Genomic DNA, 27,201 nt, shown 5'->3' on the forward strand with positions numbered 1-27,201 from the left:
CTATGACACGCAATTGTCTCCTCCTTACTTAGATGAAATATTTGATTTGAATCCTATCCAGAGACACCAAGATATTTTTTAATGAGGCTGTTATCTCAGGGAGACAATACTTATATCATTCCACTGCTAGAAGAGACTAAAAATGGTCATCCTATTGATAAGCTGTTTCAACAACCAACTTGATATCACTCTGGTGTACATTCAAGATGAATGACTCATACAATGCTGTGTTATCCTGTAGGAAAAGAAAGATTTATCCAGTGCTGTCCTCTAAAATGTATGAGAAATAATACAATGGGTAAGTACCTATAATATCCTAAACATCAATACTTTGCAGTCAGAAGTACCAAACAAAAAGTGTCTATAAATGCCAAAGCAATAGAATACTCCATTACCATCAGTAGTCTCTCAACTGTCATACCAGTGCATCTGCCAAGCTGTAACTATGTCTAAAAATAATTTCACTGGAGACACAAAGATCTGAACCTTTCCAGTGTGCTTTCTGATAAACTTTCCCAGGCAAAATGGAAGAGCTGTGAGGAGGATTTAAATGGAGACAGTCTGCAGCAAAGAAGTGATTTCCTGTAAGGAGATCTACTTAATAATTCTTAAAAGAAGTTGGCAAAGTGCCTTTTCTCAGGGAGACACAGAAACTGGTTTTACTCTTTGCAGCCTAATCTTTTAGACATGTCTGGTCACCAAAGCAGAGGAGAAGGAAGTGAGGAAGAGATTAGACTGGCCACTCTGCAGCTTTCTTACGCCTGAGGAATTCTTACCTTGGAAACCAGGGCAGTTTAAAATGTCTGATAGACTGAAAATGGAAATTTTCAAGTTTTCTTTTAAAAATGACACTAATTTTTTAGAAGAAAATAAAAAAGCTGATCCAACATAATTAAAATAATTCCCATTTTATCAGAATTTTTTTGTGAAAAATTATAGGATGAAATTTTTAAATGAGAAAAATCCCCCCCTACATTTTTCTGTAATACCAAAATGATTATTTTCAGTTTGAAAAGAAAGTGCTTAAATATTTTTTTTTCTCTGTTTCCATTTCAGTGTGAATGTTATAATTTCTGCTTCTTTCTGATAATGGAAGGACATTTTTAAACATCCTCGACTGGCTGGAGTATTATAATTTTTCTGAGTATTTCCCAGCAAGGCCTATTTGTAAGTAGTGGTAAAGACTGCCATCGATTTGTCTGCATAAGAAAGGCTAACAGGATGCACTCTGACACTTGCTACAAGCAGCAACATCAGTAGGAGTAAATCTGTATCATCCCAGCTTAAAATTCTTCCCCAGCAGGATCTTTGGAAATGTTTGATTTAGCTGCTTCTCCTTCTCCTTTACTCTTCTACATACGTATTTTGTGTATAAGAGGGGAGCTAGAAAGAAGATGGGGAAGCAGGGTTATAATAGTGTGAGGAGCTTCCAGGGCAGGCTTCCAGGGCAGCTTTGCTGGCTCTTCTCTCCCTAGCAGCATCACCACGTCCTGCTTCGCCATCCTCCTGAAATCATGCTCTTCAGATGTGGTCTTTCATTCTTGTCATTAGTCATAATCCTCAGTTTGTCAGGTGTGTGTGCTGGCCTTTCCCATACACCTCTGTTTACTCTTCCTCTGTTTCCAGTTTGTATCTCCCTTCTTCTCCATTCCTTTCCAAGCTTCTTTTCTACATTTCCATTCTCTAATCCCAACTACAGTCCTTATGCGTTTTAAAAAAATGCCTCATAGCGTTCACTGTGCCTCCAAACCAATCTCATGATCTTATGGTTATAACTCTTGTTTTGCTTCCCCTTTCTGCTTCCTTTGTCTCCTGCCATTATTTCATTTCTATTCAGGCTGTCATCTCTTCTGGAAAGGGATTTTTCTTGTTCTCTGTTTTGCAAAGCACCTGGCATGTTTTTGATTCTGTCAAACAAATAATAACAACAGATATGAAATTGGCAGTGCAGCAGAATCCTGATATCAGGAAGTAATAGAGGCAAATTACACTATCATCATCATGCCATGTATATACCACTGCTTGACAAAAATTCTCATCAACTAGCTGGGTAAACATTAATAAACCCAAAGATTCTCAAGCAAACATCTCTAACATGAAAGAAATGTGGTTGTGTTTCACATTGGATCTCAATGAGCCACAGGGTTATAACTGACAATTTCAGTATTGAAAATAAAGGAAATAAATGAATGAGGTGCAGTTCTTCAGATGGGTGTTTGGGTATAAAATTAAGGACTGAGAGAAGATGTTGATAACTCTTTAAAACAGAAGCAGGAAAAGGATGGAATGGGTGTGTTCAATTTAAACTCTGCCTAATTAAAAAAGCATACACACAGTAGTTAAATTCTAGCATGTAAACTAATAAAGTAGACTCTCCTTTAGCCTGATACTACCAGAAGCTCTTTTAGTATCACTAAAAAGTCTTATAAAACATTTTAACTGACTTGTCTTGGTCATTACATGGTATTAGGCATCCAAAGACAAAGTTTATATTACTTATGTTGCTAAAGACAGACCCCCAGAGCTTAAAAAAAGAAGAAAAAGTTGTGGATTTTACTGTACATTTAGTGACAGGTTAGCCATATGAAATCTCTAAAACAATACAGTTTTAGGACTAATGGATGTAGGCCAGCACTGAATGGAAATTATTGTACATATGGTTAGCAATCTCTTAACTAAATTATTTGAAAATTCCTGGAGAAAAGCAATTTATTATAGACATTGAGACAAGCCAATGTAACACTAATACTAAAGAAAAATAAACGAGTGGAGGAATGTCCCCCTGCCATACCAACCAATATTCTTACAGTTGATTCCAAAGTAGTATCTGCCATTCCGGCATATGGATTAGAGTATTTAACAGTGTGAATCAAAGGGAAGATACTCATCCAAGAGAAGAACATTATTAATACCTTGTAGCATGCCATACATCTCTATAAGCAAACTGGACAAAATGGGAGCAGATGTTTTATGATAAGCTGAGAAGAGGACCTTACAATATTAATAGCCATAATAGATGAGGCTTAGTAAACAAAAAGAAAAGCTAGATGAAACAATCTGATGAAGGGACAGAATGTTTTTCTGTCTCTAGTGTAGTGTCCTAGGGACAAATTTTACACAGAGGCAAGGTATTAACTAAGCTAAATCTCGCTTTTATTAGGTTCTTCTGCACCTGTCCTTTGAAACCCTAGTAATGCAAGGAATGTGTGAGAAAAGAATGCAACAAAAAGGAACTCTGAGGAGAAATCCTTTCCAAAAGGAAGATATTTTTTTTTACTTTGATAGTTTCTTTTTGGTTTTTTGAAGTTAAGTATGTCTTTGAATCAGTAGAAATGATTGACGTGAATTTATCCAAAGCTAAAGGCAAATGGTAGTCACAAATAGCACTTAGATGCACTAACATTTAAATCTTCAGGTTATTTATATTTGCTCTGTGTCAACTGACATCTTTTGGTCAGCACTAGGACGAAGGCCGCTGGATGATGAGATGGTGCACATATACTCTAGGCTGTGGCATAGCTTTACTAGGCTGCACCTAGTTCTCTCTGCCAGAGAGTTTCACCAGAGCAAACTAACAACTATGAAACACCAGCAAATGGGAGATGCGGATGCCAGTGTCAGACTTAGCAAATTTATAATTTCTTTGCATCTGTATGACCTAGCTATTATTGTAATGCTTCACTTCTAGCTGCCCTGCTGTTCAGTGTCATTCCAGGCCTGAATTAGATACTTCGTCTCCCCAGGAAGAGATAGAAATCTAAAACAGTTTGGAGAAACTGAAAGAGAGTCAAAGCCAGTGGATAAATGGGCTGATGTTTATCCTTCCTTCAGAAGTAAGGATAGGCCTCAGTTCTTGGTTGGAAGATCTTACAGACTGGTTGAATTTAGTACTCATTTACCTAGTCTCTGATGCATGCCAAGGCCATACCTGTAGTCAATAATGGGACAAAATTAGCACATGCTCATTACCACCCACAATTAACTTCCACAGAAACAAACCCCAGTGAGACCTAGTTCTCAGAGGGTCCCTGGTAAGCCATCATGTAAGCCATTATGTATCTCAGCAGTAAATCTGGATGTGTCCCGAGGAAGCTGTTTTCAGAGATTCAGAGTCCTAAATCTTTTCTTAAAGTAGATGACTAAATAAATCCTTTCAACAGGAAACGCATGTAAAAGGAGGACCAAAGAAGTCATATGCATTTTATCTAACAGTTGAACAATGGCAAAATGATATGCAAAAGTGTGCTGTATACAGACCAAAATATTAGCTCTTGTTGGACATAATGGGCCACTCAAGCTCTTCCATGAAAAAACTTCATTTTAATCAGACCAAGTCTTCTCATTCTCAGAGAAGTAGCATAGATATGAATTTTAGATTAAGAGGGAGGAGATTTCTGGAAGGGAAAGGCACTTCAGGAAGGGGAGAGATTGTACAATGCAGGATGAAATTTCAGAGGTAATTTTGTATTAGTCTTAGCCTAACCAGCCTTCTCCCAGGCAAGCAGCTACAGCTCAAAGTGTGTGGCAACATATGAATACCTACAGAGTCTCTCCCTTCCCACACAGAGGTTGAAAGTATCATGTGGGCCTTGTTGTAATACCTTCTCACAGCCTAAAGCTGTAGAGCCAGTCTTACACTTTCTATCCTTTCTCACCCCCGAGATACGTAAAATTTCCATGTGTTCTCAGACAAGAAATAGGCCATTCATCATATCACAGAAATATAAGGTGAGGTTTCCTGTAAACTGAGGTAAAAGGATGCCAGAGAAGTGTTACATTTTCATCAGCTGTGTATCCTGAGCTATGGGTAGTCACAATTCAGCTACCGATAAGCATGAGGGGAGTTGGTCTGTTGGTTTGTTCTGGCAGTTACACTAGACAAGGAAAGAAAAGAACCTTGGTGACAGCTGGATGTCACCTCTGTGAGGCATCTCCATAATTTCAGCAAATGGCTTCTACTGATTTACGTCATGTTCATATGCTTACTAATGCTTACTGACCTTCGCAAACAAGGGCTTCCATCACTGAAAGGCTTTAAATACAAAACCAGTAGCAACAAAACTATAGAATTTGAGGTCTAAACACTGCTAAATGTAGTACATTGTTTTGCAAAAGTATGATGTAATAGCTCAATGACAGATGTACAGCTGCATAATTGTATGCTATGTGTTTTCTGTTTCTCTGGTATATAAAGTGAAGCAGTGGTAGTTTAGACCTGAAAATTTAACATTAAATATTATGTGACTACTTTTAAAAGGATTATGATATATATAATATCTACTCCTCTAGAATTTTAAATTTAAATAACTTGACAGCACTGGATGTTAAAAAAAAATAACTCAGCTTTACACAATCCTATTTCAAAATATAACAAAATCTAAGAGTAAAAATGGCATTAGATGCTTTGAAGGCTTACTTTATAAGGACCTCTTTTTTTTATTTTCCGTAATTATTAAGATACTTTGCTATACTCACAGCAGGTAATATTTCTAGGGAATATCTTTATTCTTTTTCAGCAAATAATTCCGAAGCAGATAACACAGGTAAAACATTCATTTCCATATGACTTTTACTAATCCAGCTGTATTAATTTCATAAAATCCGTAAGAAATAGGTTTGTAATAGTAAAAAGGAATGAGAATAGACTTTTCCCAATTCATTATGGGGAGTATAAAATCACAGAGGTAACTCCTCCCACTGCCCTGAAATAGTTCCCTCATCAGGTGTTTTGATTTCTGCCATTCAGCTCTCTCTTAGATAGTACTGCCTACAGAAACATTTTTATTTTATTTTAAACATACTCAATCAGCTTATATCATTGTTGTTACTGGGTAATTCCCAATAACTTGGCACTCCACCCAAACCAAATTCTTTTCTTCTGTTGTCTGGACACATCTTATTCTTCTGCTGACCCCATATGGAAGCACCGGTGCAGCCAAGAACAAAAAAAAAAAAAATGGTGAAGACTTGGTCTAATTCTGTTATAGAATTATTATTTTTCTTTTTGTTTATTCTTGCAAACTCACAGATTTTGCATTTTGTGTCTAGTTTCAGTGACAGTGACAGACAATAACTGCTACCCAGAAAGTTTCATACTTATAAGTGTTTGAGTGTGAATAACTGCACACACAGACTCCCCCTAGACCCACATTTTTTTACTTTCTAAGCAAAATCCTACCCACCACTCAAAACCTGCCATTTCTGAATGGCCTTCAGGAGGTTATCTCGACGATTTTAGTAAGTTTATTCCAGGCAAATCATATTTCTCATGCAATTTACTATGCGCAACCTCAGTGGGAGAACACATTTAATTTATGACTATGACTGAAAGGAACAATCTGGAGAGGGCTAATCTGAGATTCCTGAACCTTCTTGCTCAAGCTACACATGCATTCTTGGCATAGGCTGGTTTGTTCCTGAGGAAATTGAAACATTTTCCAGCAGACATCTTGAAAACGGACATGCAGCCCTTCAGGAAGCCAGTGGAAACTGGCATAGTAAGACAGGCTGAATGATAGTTAAGAAATTCCCTGAGTGATGTTTCTACAGACATGAAATGTAAGCATCAATGTGGATACATTCTATTATTCTTCAGTCTAGCCTCTTTCAAGCCCCATTTTAATGTACTAATAAAAAGAATGGATTATTTTTCTTCTCAGTGAGATAGCATCTTTGGAGGAGGAAGTTTGTTTCTTAATGTAAAATTTATGGCTTTCTTGGTAATTCTGAGGAAATGATCAGAGGATAATTTATATAGCATTCAATAGACTATACAGACTCTTCAGCAGTCCTGTTTCTGGCTCAAAAGAGGAAGGCTTCAGTTATGGATGTGGGGCTATAATGTCTCCAGTATATAAATGACTCGCAATAATCAGACTCATGGAAGTCCAATATCAGCAGCACACAGAAGTCTTTGGGCATAGCTATGGCTTAAGCAATGACTGCATTTTTCAGACTTGGCTATATTATGATTCATCAGATAACCTCTAAGTTGTAGATTTTCATTATTAATATTATTATTAGCAGCACTGTTCTACAATTGGTTATTTGATTCAATTAAGTACTTAAGCCTTGGTCCATGGATTAATACATTTTCTGTTCCCCTTTTAGGTTTTCTGGCACTAGGCATTATGTCTTGTTTTGTCCAAACCTCATTTGGCTAAATATACAAGTTTCACATGGCTGTAGTACATCTTTTTTCACAGCCTATCAAGGCGTGAACCATTTTTTTTTTTTTGACTTGTGGTTCTTTTTGGTCACTCTAACTAGAGATTAATTCAACCGAATTTGTGTACGATCAGTGCTAAAGTCTACTATCAGACCTTCCAAGAGTACATAGCACCAGAGTTCATGTTTTATTTTCAGGCTTTTAATGCAAAATCCTCCTTTCATGTCTCTTTCAAGTCTGCTTGAATGAGCTGTGTATTACCAGTTGCTTTACCATCTGTCTCAATTTACTGTCTTTGACAAATTCCAATCTGTCCTGAGGAAAAATCAGAGTACTGAAACCACTCTACATTAGATTATTAGGTATATTTTATTAACAGTCTCGTTATCAAAACAAAAAAATCTTTACACTCCTTAACTCTCCTGCCAGCAAAGTCAGCAGAACCCTACAACTTCGACTCACACATTCTGAATGGCTTCACAGGCTTCACTTTGCATTCCCTCCCATCTTCTGAATTTTCACCAGATACAAAAGTGAGGGTTTTCCTCTTTAAATTTTAACCTTTCATAATCTCTCAGGACATTACCTACACAGTCTATACAGCATATAAACTCCACGAGTCTTTTCACTTTTAAACTGCCTAATCCTTACCCACCCTGAAAGTGCACTGAGAATTTCACGGTTATGATAAGACATACTGATTTTGTTCCTTAGCCTGTCCCAACAGATTTTATTGTGTTAATTATCCTAACTTTAAAATCTCATAAAATCAAACCCAGAAAGGAAACACTCCCAGAAATGTAGCTTGCATTCTGTCACAAGTCTTTTGTCAGGATATTGCAGATTTTATGCCTATGGTTTAATATCTTGTATTTTTCAAATTCCTGTATGGAGTATGTTACGAAAGCGGTGAGCCCAGTCATACTCTGGGTTTCACAAGTTATTTGTTGGAATGTTTTCTTCCTTTATTTTTCAGATGTGGTTGCCCATCTCCCCCTCCCCAAGCTTCTGTATCCCCCTCACGCCATCCCTCCACAATCCCTCTTGCAGGAAATTTAATTACAGAACTGACTATTCCCAAGTAAATAGAAGGCTGCACTATGCAAACAGTAAAGATCTCTTGTATTGTAAAGATCTTTTGTAATTGTTGGCTATGACTGACAGCCCTTAAGGGAACAGGAGAGAAAATATAGGCTGCTGCCCAGAATTTCTTGTTTTACTAGAAATTAGTTTGAGGCTACGACTTTTGAGTAGCATCCCAGATCTACCATCTATCCATTCCAAGTTAGTGGGGGAAAATATGCCTTTTACTACATATCAGTTAATTAATCAGAAATACAGTCCTAACAGGTCTTGACAATGCAGAAACCCTGCTATGCTGGTTGCTCAGCAAATCATAGCACCAACTGCCTCCATACCCCTGCAGCACCTGCTGCCAGAATTACTGTTAGGCAAGAATTTGTATTGTACTTTTCTTAAACTGGTCTTGTCGTCCTGCCTGGAAATTGTTCTCTTCCACGAACATCCCAAATGCCACTTGTTTAAAACAAAACAAACCAACAAACAAACCCCACCAAAACAAAATGCATATCGTGAGCGTATCAGTTTCTAACTGCATGCAGGGAAGTAATTCATTAAGGATGTGTTAGCTCTAACCTGTCACATATATATTTTTAAAAGGTGGAATGACCATTTTTGGCCTTCACTCCTCCCACACAGCCAGTGGATGGCTTCATGCCATTACTGGGCAACCGAATACTGGCTAAACCACCCTTGTGGCACAGTGTCTTGGCATCACTTGGTATTATGGCTGTAATGACATGATCCTCATCCTCAGTAGTAACTCAAAAGTCACAGAATTTAAATCATTCTCAAAATTGCTATATATGAATTATTTTTAGAAAGTTAAGGACAAATTATTATTATTTTTTTTATTTCAACTACTAACCAATAAATGTAAAAAAATACCAACAACAAAACAAAAATAACCCTCTTTATCCCCCCACATTAAAGCAATAGTTTTTGTAACATTCAAAACAGTGGAAACTATTTACCGTATATTACTTTAAGTGAAGAAAAGTAAATTTAATTTAAAATCATGTTTTTCAAACTCCTTTAGTGGATGCCAGATAACTCCAGCTTAAACAAATATAAACCCCCCTCATTTAAAATGGAGAATAATACAGACAGAACTCAATTATTGAGATATTAAGGGCAACATTCAATTTGAGATACATTTAAGCATCTGTGCCTCCTGGAGATTTTTACATGACAAGGCTTTAGTTAAACATGTTTTTGCAAACAGCAACTATCATATCTGATCACATAACCTCTGTATGAAGCAGTGTGTCAGCAAGTACTTCTGATTATTTAAAATATTAAATAATCGTAATTCACTAGGCAGGTCTTCCTCAGAACAATCACAAATTTTTCAAGAATTAATACCCATATACAAAAAGCATTTAGATGATGTGTTACAAATATCTGAATAATAGTTATAAAAAATAAAAATCACCCCTTTCTGTGATAAAGCCCAGGTCAAATACATTCTGGGACGTACTAGTAGTGGAGGAGCTGCCTTTCTACAACACAGAGCTTGCAGGGGAAACTGCAGCTGCCAAGAACATACAGGGTAGGAATCACCTCATCTAACTATCTAGACATTAGACGCCTAATTTAAACTAATCTTCTGGGTTCCCTCGACAAGTAATGGAGATAAGCATTCCCAGAAGGAGATTCGTCCTGTTTGTCTTAGGCATCGTTCTTTTAGATGCTTGTAGATGGATAAACTCAAGAAAGATCAGCCTCACTGACAGCCTGATAATCTGCTTTCAGCGATGCACGATTTCCAAATTCAATGAAATTAAGCCAGAACTGTGTCATTTAGCTTTCAATTTTCCCTCTGACCCAGCTTTTTCTTCAGTTTCTTCCATGAACATCAACTTTCTCTGCACTTTTATTTTTCTTACACTGGACTATGTTTTTCTGAAACCAGGGGAACTGCAACCAACATCAATATGTTGCTGCTCTACTAGTTACAAATCCATTTACATGCATGTGCTCTAAATTGAAGTAATGTTCTGAGCAGATAGATACGATAGGAGTATCGGCAGCTATTGTGCTTTCTGGTCTACTTACTCTATACCCTTCAAATGTGTAAAAAATCTGTGACAACATTAAGGCAGTCAAGGTATATAGATGAATGACAAAATATATTTACTATTCAAAGAAGTAAAACAACAAACAATAAGGAACTCAACAAAAAATAATGGAGAAATACCATTAGGGTCCTCACTTTCACATGTGTGAACCCAGGTCACCACATGTGCTTTGAGGCATCTGTGCTTCAGAATATTGAAAAATTCCTAAAGGTGAAGCCTGGCCTTAACTCTTGCATTTAGGGTTTGTGAGTTCTCAGCAATATCAGCATTGCTGCATTGCACCTTTAATCACCAAGCCCTTAGAAACAATAGCCAAGAGTTATAAGGAAGAAGGTGTCTGATCTTAGACTCCTAAATTCATATCTGGGTGTCTAAAGTAGCAGTACAACTGATAAGCACCCTGTGCAGCTGCCCACAGATGCTCACCCCAGTAGTGAGGCACTTGGCATTTGTCATAACACAAAATGGGTGTTTATTAATCAAGAGTGTTCCAACGGCTACTTGAAGTGCCTTGGCTGAGTGTTTGTGTTCACTAATTTCAACTACTGGGCATGCAGTCTACTCTGCATCTTATTTCTACAGCATTTCTAGAAAAATTAATTTTAATAGTTAAAAAACCGTCTTGAGCTGCATACAAGAAAATAAATCCATTTCTACCGAATGACAATCTAATATGAAATAAGAATATTCACCTTTTTTTCTTACTCTGCCCAAATCCAGGCAATAAATTAGGCTTCTCAGCATGACTGTAAAGTGCTGTGAATTGTATAAACAATCATATATGGACACTGAAAAATAACCCTTATGCACATTGCATTATAGTTCCAAAAATATATTTACAGTCTATTACAAAGATTACAAATGGAAGTGTCTATGTAACGGGATTATGTTATTTAAAAGCTTTTTACAGATTTTCTTTAACAAAAGCAGGGGGGACAAAAACTTAGTATAACCAAACTGATTTTTCTACAAAACAAATAAATAAAATGACAAATATAACACTGTACAGTGATCTAAAAAGGGGGAGAAAAAAAGGAGGGTGAAAATGATGCATTTAAGTTTTTGATAACTATCTTTGGTCCTAAATGTGGGAAAACACATTATGTAGCACTGAATATACATGTTTGTTTGTGATGCTCTGCAAGTAAAATAGAAAAATATAGTGCATTTTCAATGTTTTCAGAGCTCACTACACATAAATATGTGTACAAAACAAGACAGTATAAATAAAATTTACAAGTTTTACAAAGGAACATTTACAGGGTTTTTCTTTTGTTTTTATTTTTTTTGTGTGGATGCCCACATTATCAAACAAGACCAATTTATGACTGATCCCTGGGATCTTTCTCTACCAAAATCAATAGAAGCAGCCCAATTCTCTTTGGAAGTACAGCATTTCATTGCTGGGGTAGTTCACAATTTTCAGATGTTTTTTTAAAGCGTTTCTCTCTGATTCACATATATTCCTGCAGTATCTGTAGAGACATTGTTCATTATTGCTTATAGTAGCTAAATACTTTAATCAAACAAAATTTATCTATAAATGGTGTAAAGATATTCCGTTGAGCAAGTACTCCTGCATCTGTGCTCCTGAGGAGTGACCGAACGACCGTTGTGTCTGTGTGAGCACACACGTGCATAATTGTTCAGAGCAGCAAAAGCTTATGAAAACTTGAAAATTTTGAACTGCCCCTTGCCTCATGCTCTACAGTTCTCATATAAAACCTATGTCCTCATTCTGACAGCTGGACTGTATGCGGCTTAAACTCATATAAAATATATGCCAGCTATTTCTCTCAGATTTGCTAATGCAGAGTACTGAAAAAAAAAATGATGTGCTCAGATTAAACGGTTTAGGTAACACTGGAGAACTGCACCTGTGTTCTGAGACACTCCTACAATCACTTGTCCATTCAATGCAGTATCTCAGCAGGTTTACATTTGTAGATCTACATCTTAGAATATATCTCACTTTAACTCTAGTCCATTAAAATCATCTTGCAAACAATTTGCTAAAAGTGCCTAGAACTACTTAGGGGTAATTATTGCTTTTCTTTTTTCTTTTTTTTTTTTCTCTTTTATTTTCTTTTAAAAGATAGTATATGTGTAACCTTAAAAAATTCTTTAAAAAATATCAGAGCTCTTGGCACCTTGCATTTTCCTGACTCCCTGCCAATTAGCTAGCCATGTCAATACGGTGCTGATCTAACAAAAGTAAATGGCACAAAAGGATACCAAAGTTTGGACAGTTATACATTGCTTGGTCATGCTTCTTAAATCTCTAGGAACTCAAATAATCCTTCAGAGGTACCCAGTGTAGTAATGTGTCATAGAATTAGCACTAAAAAGGTCCAAAGATATAAACATCATACTAAAAGAAAGTCTTTATGAAGAATAAACACAAATGATTAAAAAAAGATTCAGAAATCACAAATTTAAGGAAAATATCTTGTTGAATTCAACAATAATATCATGATTTTATCTGACAAATATATTCTTTTTTAAATTTTTATGTACATTTAAAAAGTCTATTAGATAAAAAGGAGGTTAGAGAGCTCAAGGTGTTTGTATGTTTCAGGTAGTACTTTGTTTATTGTCACTGCTGTTTTCCTTGCCACCACTGGTGGATCCTAATTCCCTTTTCATAAATTCTGGTGGCACTTAGGAGTTCAAGTCTGTAGGTGCTTCTTGTAGCTCTTCTATTCACTGCAGGAAGGACCCAGGAAATCAAGTGTCTTCTAGCAGCACTTCATATATACTGAAGGCCAGTGCTGTTCTCTCAGTCTGTCACCTCCCTCATAAGGGAGAAATGTCTATCACACTTGGATGCCAGTGCCGTGTAAATGTAGCATTTGTGCTCTCATAGTCTGAATGCTGCTCATGATTTTCTTTTGATGACCAACCAACGTGATCCCTAAACTCATCACATCCCTGGGAAAGATAAATGCGTACATTGTTAATTTTTCAACTTAGACTGCTATTGTATGGTATTCAACTGTGAGTCAAAGCTACGAAGTGGTCTGTGCTACAGGTTTCTGACATTGAGGCTACACTGGAACCTCAGGTCAGTACTGTGAAGTTCATATAGGCACTGTTCAACTTCTCAGCAAGGAGTGCAATTACATGTCAACTGTCATGTAATTACACTGCATGTATCTCCACATCTAAGAATGAGGCCAGTATGTTTTCACTACGATAATCTTTCATTGTGGCTCTTAGGGACACCCGAAGAAAGAGATACTCCTCTTGTAAAATACTTCAGGTGGCTTTCAGGACAAAGTTATGCATAAATACAAGATTTTGGGGATCACACTCTGACTCCTAAAGAGATGCCTAGAGAAACCCTTTGCATACTCACCCATACCCATCATGCAAATGAAAGAGCAGCTGTTTCAATTCCACTGCTACTAGTGCTACTTGATCTAGTAGAAGCTTGTGTGCTCTAATGACAGTTCTCCAGCTGTAGGCTGAGACCCCTATTAATATCAGGCAGATGAGAGTAGGGTTGCAAAATTGAGATTATTGTTTAGAAACTTGCATAGAAAACCGCTGCTCTCTGTAAGAGGAATTATATGTGTTTGGCAACCACCAGGATAAGAAAGATGTTTGCAGGGTGCCAAGAAGACCTGTTTAAGATGGCAGTACCAATACAGGCCATGCTTGCCTTCAGAAAATTGTTTTGCTTCTATAGACTTATCGTGATGAAAAGTCATTTCTTGCAGGACACAGACAGCCCCCAGCCAATTAGAAGAAAATTCCACATCTTCCTAGTACAAGCCTGGAAAAAAGTACCAATTAGGTAGTGCAGGCAAAGTGGTTATTTTCCTATACATACATACTCTGAAATTGGTCACGGTCTTCCTCAAATTCTAGGCCCTTGCTGTTATTTCAATTGGTCTCAAAAGCAGGGAAAAAGGTGATGCCATCATGGGATGCTCTAATATAACATCATCAGCTGTTAAAATTGCTGGCTTACCCCCAAGTACCATGTTTGTACTCAGGGTAAAGTTTTGGAGTTGAACATTATGTATTATTTTACCTAGAAATTCCCTAAATTCAAGTTAAACATGCCCAGTACTAACTTACTCAATAGTCATCCTGGCAACTGATTCAAGAGAGTTGTAGCCTGCTGCTGTGAAATTATCCTTATATCTTTCCATCTTAATAGCTTGTAACCATTCTCCTACGGAGCAGAAAGTGGTAAAATCGGGTGTGTTCTGGTCCAGAAGAGGGCTAATTGGTCTACAGAGAAGGAAAAAGGAAAGTAAGTTGTTTCCAAAGAGTGTAAAACATCAGGGAGTATTTAGCAAGGTGAGAGTCAAATAAGTCTGGGATATTAAAAATGTCAAGAGTAGAATGTAACTGGCCTTTACACACAGTTCAGATTATTCTCTGAGTAGTTCTTGACTACTCTGTAGTTGACAATATGTACTTCCTAAACTTATTCATGTAAAAGATGAAAGGTCAGATTAAGCAAAATCAGCCTAACAGGTTACTGTCACCAACAGAAAATCAACCTTATTACCTAGCATGACAAAAGCTGCAACTACAGTTGCTGAGTAAAATAAAGATGCTATCCTTTTAAGCATATTAGAAAATATAGAAGCAACTATTCTCATTATTCAACAGGATGGGACAAAACAAAGACAAGGAAAGAGCAGAGACACAAAGTTGCTTAAGGTCACACAAGCATATCAGTCAGTAGAAGAACTGGGAATAGAACACAGGCCACTTGATTCCCTAGTGCAGTGATCTAGGTAGCAGATCAAAAGATTACCATGATTAAATAATTCCTGAAATTACTAAGAAAGCATTAAAAACTACACCATGAAGCACAATGAGATGTAATCACTAAAAGGAGTAAAAGCCAGAAAAGGAAAGGTAAAAATCTAGAGTGTAGCATGTCAAAGTACATTGACAGAGTATGAGTATTACTAATTACTTTTCTACTGTATCAGTTCCTAGGGCAAGCGATGCATCACACAAAACTACAGTAGGTGACGACCCTTGCCCTTCAGACTTCACAGTTTTAAGAAACAAGGAAAACAAAAACTGCTAGTGGTGAGAGTGGAAAGAGTGATGAGCAGGCAGTAGTTGCTGGAAAGGTGTTAGTTCCATCTTATTTATTTATTTAGCTTATTTTTTAAGAAATGCCTTTTTCATCATGGTAAAAAAAAAAAGAAGGGTAAATGAGGGAAGGGAAGAACAGGGAACAGAAGGAAGAAGGAACTGAGAGACGCATGGAGTAAGTGTGAACCGGAGCCAGTGACCAAGAACATTCAGGCGCGTTCATCATCATAACAACACATTCTAGAGCTTTTCTTACCTGCTACAGGTTCCCAGTGGGGTTTTCAAGCTGTTTGGGTTTCTAATCATTTTGTCCAGAATACCAACTATCTGCTCAAACTTTGGCCTTTCACCACGTTCCTTCTGCCAACAATCCAGCATCAGCTGGTGCAGTCCTGCTGGGCAGTCCATGGGTGCTGGCAAACGATAGCCTTCTTCAATTGCTTTTATAACCTAGTAGCCAACATAGTTAATCATTGTTCATCAAGGGATATTTAAAGAATGTATACTGATACCCAGTTCAAGAAATAAAAGGGGGGAAAAAATCAATAAATTAAAATTTGCCATCATGGTTACAGAAATATGAGTCTGTTGTTTTGACACCAGCCTTCATGTTCTCAAATAATTTCTCTGACTTTGTTTGGGCTTATTAAGCATATTGTTCTATATGTGCAGAACATAGCTATATTACCTAGTCAAGTGAGCAGCAGGGAACAACAATTAAATTCACGTAGGGAGCAACAGATAGATTGATAAATGGAGTTATTTCAGAAAGCATTATTACTTGCCCCAAGGCTTTTATGAAAGAGTGTGTGGTAGAAGCAACTGACTTGTAAATGGATAGGGATCTCTGCATGCACATATAATATACAAAAAGCCTGAAGATATTATAAAAGGATCCAAGAAAAATGTTTATCAGACAGAAATTGTTAGGGGAAAAAAAGTTGTATTCTATGTCTAGCCATGTTATATTAATGATAAAGTAGCAGAAACGTGCCATGTGAGAGAAGAAGACCTGGTTAAATGGTATTTTAATATACCAGCTAAACAGAAAGATTTAATAAGAGATGCTGCTAGGTGATGCTATCATTAAAGGAGAGCATAAAATGTCTGAACCAAGAATTACACCCACCCATTGACTTCCTTAGCCAAGTCCATTTGGACTTAAACAGAAAATAAAAATGGGTAAAGTAAAATCACAGGAAACTGCTGAAGACCTTGAGGGCAGGATAAGAAAGCACATCAGGAAGCAAGGCAGATAATAAAGGCTTGTGAAAAAGGACTAAAACACTGTTCATGGGGGATTTCAAGTATACTGACATTGACTGACATGGCACTATTAGAATTGCTAAGAAAGAGTGCTTGTTCCTTAAGGGCAGTGCATAAGACTGTATTCTCCCTCAGTTTGTACAGAAAGCAAGGTTAGAAACTCCTGGTTGTAGCCCTAAGAAGTAGACCTGGTATGATAAATAAAGTTGGTGAATATCTAGGATTTAGTGAAAATAATACCTTCAGATAGAAAATATTCCATAGGTTGTGTGAGAAGATGCAAAAGCAGTGGACTGCAAGGGAGACAGAACTGCAAAGAATACAAAATTACCTTCAAAATACTGGCTGAAACCCATGATTGTATCAAAACCTTTTGCAGAAAAGAAGGTCTTTAAAAAGAGGAGGTATAGCCCAGTGGCAGGGCACTTACTGCAGGTTTGTGTCACAAAATGCCTTCTGACCTCAGGGAAATTGCATCATCTCTCTGGGCCTCAGCTTCCTATCTGAACATTTAGAATGACAGCACTGTCCAACAACTAAAAAATGACTGAAATATATTCAATTCCTGCAGTAACATAGACACCTTGAAGAATGAGTGTGGTGCCCTTTTAGAGACAGTGACATTATCCCTCAGGGTAGGGAGAGAGGATTTCTGTGGAATAACAGGGAAAATGGAAGAACAGTACTATGCAGGAAAGGTAAAAGGTATTAAACCCTTTATGCATACTACATATGATTTACCACAAAAGAAGCAGTTGCATAAGAGGTCAGAAGGCAGAGACCTACAATGAGGAATGAAAAAGTAGGTAACAGCAAGAGCAACACTATCATCAAAATATCTAAGATCCTCAGAACTGGCAAACCACCTAGATAAGACTGTATCTATGAGTGTATGGGTTAGTGAAAACCTGAACAAAAGGATCATGAGCAGGACTTTTCCACATTCATTATGAGCTGCAGAGAAATCTGAAGACAGTTAGAAATCAAGATGGAAATTTTTAGAAAGATTTTGGGATACTGCAGAATCAGTTTCTCTGATGTGTGTTCTGAGCAAGAAGGGTGAAACTGAGAAATATAAAATAATGAGTTAGCTACAGATGGACAGAATTTCTGGAGATATCCAAAACATTGAAAAAAAAATTCTAAAATACTGGTAAGTAAAGCTTATTTTAGAAAAAATATATATATACAAAACTTGGGCATTTCAAAGGGTACTACAAGTGTCTACTCTGCTAAGAAAAATGGGGCTGGGGTTCCAAAAGTCTGTGTTTTTTTTTTTTTTTTAAATAAGCTACAGAGAACACAGCTAGCGTTCTTACTAATATTTACAATTTATCATATTATTAACTTATATTATTATATTTGTATTATTTACACTTCCCACAATATGTATTTCAAGTTCTGCTTTTGATGCAAGAAGAGGAAAAGGGAATACTGGTAAGGGTCAAGTACACTTATATCATAATCAGGCTATCTGAAGATGTAAAGTAGATTAGAAGAGCGCCAGGTCTGTTCATTGTATATACTGATTGCTGACCAAGAAGTATTAAATACAGGTCACAGGACAACATAATGTTATCACTCTGCTTCTGGGTATATAGTAATTTTACAAAATAATAATCATAACAGTGGTAACAAATCCAGGAGTACAGCAAAGAAAAAGTATGTAAACCTAAGCTCTTGTCCTCTTCTGCAAAACTAATATGCACTAGGGTCAGTAACAGAATGACAGTGAGAACTAGGCAGACAGCAGCAGTCTAATAGGGGAATAGGGTAAAGTGCAGAGGTCTGAGGGTTTCTGTTACCAGCAAGGATTAACGTGAGGGGAGCCCACTGCTCAGAGAAGTTGAGGGGACTCTGCGTATCACCTGTGCTCAGCCCGCTGTTCCTCTGTGGGGAGCATGTAGGATGAGTGTTTTTGTGGTGCACCTTAGCTCCAGGCACTGCTAAAAGGAGGACTTTCAAAAAGAGGTCACAAGACACATTTGTATCCTCCTCAATGTAAAACAATGACTTAAATGAAGAGGGCCAGAATTAAGCACATGACGTCTAAAGATTCAGAGTCAGGAAGAAATATTTTTTTTGAGATCTGGTCTATGACTACTCCCACACCCACTTTCAGGCAAAATTATACATTTAAGATATATAAACTACCTGAGCGTATATACAAAACGACAAGAGACACAGCTAGCATTTTTCATCCCCGTTAAATATTCCCATTGGTAACTGTGAAGAAGAATAAAAAACTAACCATAAGATGATGCTATATTTTTGAATGATATATTTATCTATGGGATTGGTAGGATGTGTATATGTTTTGGGAGGACATGCTTGAAGATCACAGTTTACAGGAATATATTCAATTATTTTACCAAGCAAGTGATGCATCTTTTTACTAGGTGCTATTGAAGATTAATACGTAAGATTCTAAAAAGAGACAAAACTGCAAGAAGTGGTAATTATCTGTTTTATGAAAAAGATTCTGTCATGTGCTTTCCCTGCAGTTTTCAAAAGAGAAAATACTTTTCAAAATCCAAGAAGAAGCATGAAGATACCAAAATTTATCCTCTATTTAAAAGTTTTTCCTTACTGTTCCCTGAAAGATAGGTAAAGTTTGCCTTTGAGGCATCTTATATTCCTGTCAGACTTCTTTTATGTTTGAGTCTGGTACAGAAGGAAGGTGTCAAAAGAAATGAAATTCTACTGGGTGTCTAGGGAATGTAAATATTTTTCTTTCTCTGCCCCAAGGACTTGTTTGCCCATATTTTGACAGTCCATGAAATCTTTGACACTGAGACCTGTCAAATATTAACAATTTTGCACTGTGCCAAACTGACTCATCATTTACACTTTTATCTTCTTTTATTTCAACTTTGATGTTGATTTAGAGATACAGGTAAAATCTGAAAGCTTTGTAACTTCTTCATTATGTTAGAACCCTGTGCTATTTTGATAAATCTTATTTCTAAACCAACATTTTATGCATATATAGTGAAAAACATATTCATGTGTTTACAATATGCAATTTTTGTTTTTCTAACCTGTACACATGCTCACAAATAGGCAACATATAACCTACATCTTGATTTGACATGTCCCAGTAAGGTCGCTCTCCATAGGACATTACTTCCCACATAACTATTCCATAACTCCACACATCACTTGCTGATGTAAATTTGCGATACTGGATGGCCTCTGGAGCTGTCCATCTCACTGGAATTTTTCCACCCTATTTAAAAAAAAAAAAAAATAGGAAAGAAGAAAATTTCCATTTTTACAGAACCACAGAATGGTTGGGATTTGAAGGCACCTCTGAAGATCAAGTCCAACCCTGCCACTAAAGCAGGTTCGCCTGTGGCAGGTTAAAGAAGGTTCACCTACTGCAGGCTGCACAGCATCACACCCAGGTGGGTTCTGAGTATCTACAGAGAAGGAGACTCCACAGCCACTCTGGGCAACTTTTTCCAGTGCTCTGTCATCCTCAAAGTAAATAAATCTTTCCTCATATTCAAATTAAACTTCCTGTGTTTTGGCCTGTGCCCCACTGCTCCTCATCCTGTCACGGGGCACCACTGAAAAGTCTGGCCCCATCCTCTTGACAACTGCCCTTATGATATTTGTATGCATTCATAAGATCCTGTCTCAGTCATCTCTTTTCCAGGCTAAACAGGCCCAGCACTATCAGTGTTTCCTCCTAAGAGAGGTATTCCAGTCCTCTAATCACTCTAGTAGTTTTCCACTGCACTGTCTCCAGTAGTTCCTTGTCTTTCTTGAACTGGGGAGAACAGAACTGGACACAGTACTCCAGATGTGGCCTCATCAGGGCAGAGCAGAAGGAGAGGGTAACTTCTCTCACCCTGCTGGCAACATCTTCCTAACACACACTAAGATACCACTGGCCTTTTTGGCCACAAGGACACATTTCTGGCTCACAGTTAACATGCTGTCCACCACAACTGACAGGTCCTTCTCCTCAGAGCTGCCCTGCAGCATCTGAACTCCTAGCCTGTACTGGTGCATGGGGTTATTCCTCCTTAGGTGTAGGACCATGCACATGAACTTGTGTGCAGGGTCCTGCACCTAGGACCCTGCTCCTAGGGTCTTCCCTCCATTAGGCTCCTCCACAAAATTTCCGTATCATCTTCCATAGAGTGCATTTGTAATTACTTCCATCAACATAAAAAGCAGCACTTGTATCATATACTATAGTTGACCATTTGCATTATTTTCAAAGGAGTCTAAGGAAGTTTAGGCTCTGAAAACACTTGGACCACAGAAAGTTAGATACCTGTCTAAGCTAAGCTGGATGCATTTTTCTGGAAGTGCTTATCCCTCCAGTGATTTTCAAAGGCTGCTTAGATGTCTGATTTACACTAGTCATTTAACTCTTGGCTGTCTGAGTTAGGTGAGGAGAATGTCATCCTGTGCATATAAATCCCATTGAGCTGTCATGTGGCTCCTTTGAAATCTCGGTCTGACATTTTTAACCGAGGATCCCACTTAACGCCAAGCAGCAGGAGTGACAGCCGTGAATGGGTCTGTGTTTTTCTGGATCCCTGTGCCTGTTAGAGCAGATTCCAGGGGCCCCTCCTTCCCTCAGCATGAGAAAATAGGTACAGCAAGGCCCCACAGGTGGGAAAGTCAAGCTGGCTCAACAAAACAATAAAGAGCATAGTGTGCCCAGTGAATACTTATTTAAGAAAAGCGCCCCACCCAAAAGCAAGGGAAGATGCAGAATTTGCGCTTGGTCATAGTCTAGCCTCAAATTAGTCAACATTTTGGTGAGATAAAACATAATCTTAAAAGTAGCAATAGCCTACAAATACTTTAATTGACTCATAATAAATGAGTTTATTATTTTTTTCTGGGTAAAACTTCAGTATTTGCTCAAACAGAAAATTATGAAGAAGGGAATAATGAAGATAATGAGCAAAACTTTTAGAATTTTACCAAATAAAAATTTATGTTCTTACAAAAATATTAATCCCTAATTAGAGTCAGATTTCTGCAAAGACTCTTTTCCTTTTGACTGGTTAACATTTCTCAACCAACTAATACATTTTTCTCATCTATACTCTCTAGCAGTTATGCTGCTTCTTAATAAACTTAATAAACATCACAAAACTATCAAAACCCATCAATTTCTCTTACGGTAGTAGTGTAGACAGCCTCTGGATCATCTTCTATAACTCTGGAAAGTCCAAAGTCTGACACTTTACAAACAAGGTTGCTGTTGACAAGAATATTACGTGCTGCAAGATCCCTGTGAACATATCCCATATCGGCCAAATATCTCATTCCAGCAGCAATTCCTCTCAACATTCCCACTAGCTGAATGACTGTAAATTGACCATCATGCTTCTGGAGGGAAGAAAAGAGCAGCAATTCTTGTTAGTATAGCCAAGAAGAGAAATAAGAATCAGTTTTACAACTTCAGCTTTCTACTTATTTACTACTTCTGTGGCAATTCATCCTGGGGCAAAGAAACTCACTTCAAACACAAGTTTTATTTTCTTCAGAGACAAAGCAGTACATTCAGTTAAGAAATGTGTGAGTAGTTAATGTACTAGAAATAAAAAAAACTCGCTAATCACTATAAATTTCTGGCCAAGTCCTGGCAAGTCTTTCTGAACAGAGATTACCTGATGCTCAGGTCTTTAGTTTGCCTCTATGTTCTTCAACTCTCAGCATAATTATTTGTAAAGAAAATAAGAACTATCTCCTTTTGGAAACTTAGGTAATGATAATTTTATTCATAGTTTGGAGTTTATCAAACAAACATAAGTTTTCTGTTCCCTATAGAGCATTTATGCATCATCTTGCACTGTCTTGTACACATGGTAAGGAGTTAGAACTAGCCAGTTCAGAACCCACACTCAAAAAATGTTAAATTTTTGTGAACTTTCATTTCTTTTTCCTTTTTCTCTTAAACACAGCCATAGTCTTTTTAAGAATTCTTGTATGATGATTTCCACCATCCTGACACAATAAAATTCTGCTCCCAAAAGGCAGAACATTGGGCTTCAGGTATCAGTGATTTTAAGTTCAGCTGGTGAACTACCATGTCTATGCCAAATTAAATCACTTAAATTCCCAGACTTCTCATGTGATCCTCTTTGTTCCTCTCATTTCTGATCTGGTTTTATTTAAATAATGTAGAGAAGTGCTAGTATTTGTAAAGCTCCATTTCAGCCTGAAAACAGTTTTAATTATATGTATATAATTAAATATATAAATGCATATACACATATACATATGTAAAACTGTATTTTTAAAAGTGATTATGTATAATACTATACATATACTCACTTAAAATGTTTATATGCTTTCAGTTTTGTACTCACCCTAAGAAATGCATCTAAGGCCCCATTTTCCATGTATTCTATTACAATCATGACTGGTTTCCCTGAAAGAAAAGAAGACATTTTGTTTGAGAAAATGTAACACAAATGGAGCGCCTTTTTTTGATAAAACAGACATTATTCTTTTGAAAAACTGAATCACTGAGACAGCGAACATTTCTGAGGCCTCTAGCACTGTTACTGAGCTCTAATAAGTTCTTATATGTCTGCATGGAACTTGGTCACGATTCACAAAATTAAGCCACAAAAATCAAAATGTCAGTGTGATCTCCTAACTCCTGTTGTGTGAACAGGACTCTGGAATAATGACACTTCAGATCATATGAAAGGACATCTCTCTGCATGGTGTTTGAGGGTAAATGAAACTAGAAAAATACAAGTTCAAAGTACTTCATCTTTTACTCATGCGCGCATCTTAATTTTTTCCTCAGGTTGTAGCATAAAGTAAGTACTGTTTCAGTTAGTTACACATCAGGAGAAAATCCACTGGGATTGTGCAGCCTGTTTATAATTTGAATCTCTGGCAATGAATAAGATAAAGTAATTTCTGTCATTATGCTGTTCTTTGACTGACAGATTGATATGCTGCTTACCTCTGGTAACAACCCCTTCTAAGTGAACAACATTGGGGTGGTCAAACTGGCCCATGATGCTTGCTTCACACAGGAAATCTCTCCTTTGCTTCTCAGTGTAGCCGACTTTCAAAGTTTTTATGGCTACTGCAACATCTCTCTTGCCAGGAAGTTTTAGACGCCCACTGCAAACTTCACCAAACTCTCCTAAAATGGATTAGATAAAATCTTAATTACTCTGACTATAATACCATATCCTTTTTAGGCCTTGATTCAACTAGACACCTAAGTATCTGTTTAAACTTTAAATGTGATATTCATATTTGAGATGGATTACTTAGGAACAGAAAGACAGGCATGTGCTTTAAATCAATTGCTAAGTACCTTACAGAGTAAACACTTCAGGTTAAACTAATCTAGAGGACTGGTTTTTGAATCTTTTAAAAGACTTGTTAGTAATTTCTTACTTTTTTTTTCTCAAAAATAGGAAATAAAAGTGAAATGGCTTTCATAAGAAAATATTATTACAGAAAAAGTAATATAATTTCTAAGTGAAAATGTCATTCTGTTCTACTTGGTTTCCTTATTGTCTTTAGATTTGATTATTTTTTTTTCCCCTTTCAAAACGAAGGTCTTTCAGAGCTGCTTTTAATTTAACAACATTATGGTGTTAAATGAAGCACTACATTATTACCTTCAAGCAGGGTAATTTACTTTGCAGATTATGAAATGAAAGGTGTGACTTGTTACATTAAACAAACACAAGCAAATGCTGAGAGTTTGTAAAAGGTTCTAAAATAACAGACAATTGGAACTTCAAGAATCATATGAAAAAAAATGGCCAGCCTGCAAAAATACCAAAAATCCCACCGCTACAGTCATAATTTATGAGAGAAGTAATCAGACAGGAAAGAGGATAAAGCATGAGAAATGTGGACCTGAATGGCAATACATCTACCTCACTATTATTGAGATTGTGGAAGATTTAAGGATTGTCCAAGCCATGTCAGCAGAGAGAGAAAGAGAGGACCCCCCCCTTGTTCTGTATCCAGGAAATAGTATCTCTTGGGACATACAGGAGAAAAATGTAGCAACATATCTTCTACTGGATAAAGTGGAACATCTCTTTAAAAAGACAGATTAATTAAAAAAATAAAAATAAACTGGCACTTCGTAAATTTATCTGGAGTATGGGAGATGTAGATCCAAGTCCCTCCTCCAAAGCCAATAGTTTTAAATTTATCTCCTGCATACCTGTGGAGTGCCTTAACTTTAAGCTATTGAGCATACATAAGTATGCTGACAGACCTACACCCAAGACATGTTTTAGGGTAAGTGCTGAAAAAAAAACAAACCTGAATTAGGAAAGACTAACATGGAGAGTTGATTAGAGAATCCCTTTGGAATATAGACTGAGGCCCTGAGAAACCTGGTGGGACCAGGACTTAAACGCACGTACACCATGGCAAGGCAAGGAACCTGGCTGGCAATAAAGGCATGCTTGGAAATGAGGCTGAATGCTTGAAGAGCTATATGTTGAAGTGTCCGAATGGATGAGTTCTGTGAAATCTGTTTAGGACACCATCACTGGTTCCAACACTGTTCTCCTGTCACCCTCAACAGCAGAGCTTAGAGAATGAAAAGAAAGTACCTGGGTCTCAGCTTCTCACTTCTTCAGCCAGAAGGGTGTGACTTTGATCAGACCTTATAATTTCCAATTGACTTGTTTGGCCAAATCTCCATTCAGCAAGGAGATGATTGCATACAGAATCAAACTCCTCTCCCTCCTGTTCTATGCTGGCTGAATTCAGATTAGACTCCAATTCCACTCCATATACCTCTGTTAACACCATACTGTGTGTGAGCTAATTGGCCAGACAGTATAATTGTTCTTGCCTGCACAGGTGATGCCTTACCCTCAACCATCCTTGGGCACTTGAGCTGTGGTCTGAATATCCATCACAGCTACGAGCAGCATGAGGCATAGCTGTCACATACATAAGAACTAGCTTCTCATGCCTTTAGCTTGGTGCCTTAACTTCCCTCCTGCACTTAATTAGCAATATGGATGACTATTAATGATTTCACCACTCACTGTACTCACAGCTCCTTGCCAGAAGAACTTACTAAAGGATAAAAATTTTCTCTAGTAGTACCATCCAAAAGTGTTTCTGTTCCACAATAAAAAGAAAACACGAGTATAAGTGTGTATGCATGTGACACTTCAAAGACAGGTAATTAGGATACTTGGCATACAGAAACTAAGGCTTAACTCCTTTCCAGCTCTCTGTGATCTGATTTTGATTGAGTTCCAAAAGCAGATCACTCACACTTGGGCAAATCAGAAATCTGAATTTGTATGTTATGCATTTCAGGCCAAGATGCTAGCCAATTAACTACTTTTATTCCTAAGAATCAGCTGAAATGATCCTCAAAAACGATCCAGAAAATATGACAAGAGTGAGAATACTGCACAGTCACACAGCCACTACCTCTGTATGTCAACAAGGAAGAAGCTAAAGCAAAGGACGTGCAGTAGGAACAAGGAGTTAAAATAGTGGACACCATATTCTGTACCTGACAGTTGGCCGCAGCAGGATGGTAATTAAAATATTGGCAAAGAAAGCACATATCCCTCATGCAAATTGAGCATAAGCATACTTCACCCTGTTTGTCTGAGACAGACATGGCACTACTCAATAGTTGATGTGACCAGCATTGCTGATGCATACTGAGACTGCTAAGTGGCTTTTCTGGTGCAGTCACTAGCAGAAATTCCATATTCTTCTTTGATGTATGAGTTTCAACTGCTTCTTTGGGTCTAACTTTCTATTGTTCCTGTTCAATTTCACTCCTGTTTGTTATCCACAGCAACAGGTTAAAGCCACAGCTAAACCCCACACTTTATATTGTTTCACTACAGCACTTCTAATTAACTTTCTTCGGAATGATTACTGACACATTGGGTTGGGTTTTTTTGCTATCAGTTATACTCATTAAGATCAAGAATAAACGCATTTGCAGTCAACAAAATTAACATTCTGGAATTAGTCTGTCATAACAGCAATAATACATTTTAAACTGTATACTCTGCAACTGAAGCATTTTCAGGATTTTGCTCAGAGCTGGCAAAGTCCAGCTGAATATATCTTTGTGCTATGAACTGTTGCTATGCAGATGGGTTTTAAACTTAAATAAAGATATACAGCTCAGTAATTTTTCTATGCTAATCCTGAATTTAAAACTTGCATTTTGTGTATTTATCAGAAGAGATGCTGCCATTGTAGCATCAAAAAAATTACTAGTTAGCAAGGGCTGGATTCTTATGCTCTTACTCATCTGAGGGAATAATTTGCTCAGCAGTGTTGTTAATTTCAGCAGTATTACGTGATTAAGACATGATTCAACATGAGTGAGGTTACTTTAAAGAGGCATTGTGAATTCTAAATATGATTTTTTTTTAAACGCAAACCAGCTTATTTTAGAGATATGTCTTCTCTTTTTAAATAATACCACAATATGTAATTCACAGTGCATGACAATCTACAGGGTGATTTGAAAACTATTCTACTAATACTTTTATGAAACAACAGGAAAGCAAA

General features: G+C 37.2%; 1 protein-coding gene across 5 annotated transcripts in view; it reads right to left on the bottom strand.

Moving 5' to 3' along the window:
• Window positions 1-893: 893 nt before the first annotated feature.
• EPHA7 (EPH receptor A7) overlaps window positions 894-27,201 on the bottom strand; it is a 163,353-nt gene continuing 137,045 nt past the window's right edge. For 2 of the 5 annotated variants that reach the window (XM_061369828.1, XM_061369827.1), the window contains exons 11-17: window positions 23,621-23,806; window positions 23,010-23,071; window positions 21,817-22,026; window positions 19,745-19,894; window positions 15,656-15,849; window positions 14,416-14,571; window positions 894-1,907 (exon numbers count right to left, since the gene is read on the bottom strand). In XM_061369828.1, coding sequence (XP_061225812.1) covers window positions 1,712-1,907; window positions 14,416-14,571; window positions 15,656-15,849; window positions 19,745-19,894; window positions 21,817-22,026; window positions 23,010-23,071; window positions 23,621-23,806 — 1,154 coding nt within the window. In that variant the 3' untranslated portion in view covers window positions 894-1,711. Of the gene's footprint in view, window positions 1,908-10,045; window positions 13,261-14,415; window positions 14,572-15,655; window positions 15,850-19,744; window positions 19,895-21,816; window positions 22,027-23,009; window positions 23,072-23,620; window positions 23,807-27,201 lie in introns of those variants that run through there. The other 3 variants (XM_061369830.1, XM_061369829.1, XM_061369831.1) reach the window with 2 other exon arrangements.

Source organism: Neopsephotus bourkii, unplaced genomic scaffold (genome assembly GCF_033783945.1).
Source record: "Neopsephotus bourkii isolate Nb327-2 ecotype Australia unplaced genomic scaffold, CSIRO-AGI_Nbou_v1 NB_1511, whole genome shotgun sequence".
In the NCBI taxonomy this organism is placed as follows: Eukaryota; Metazoa; Chordata; class Aves; order Psittaciformes; family Psittacidae; genus Neopsephotus; species Neopsephotus bourkii.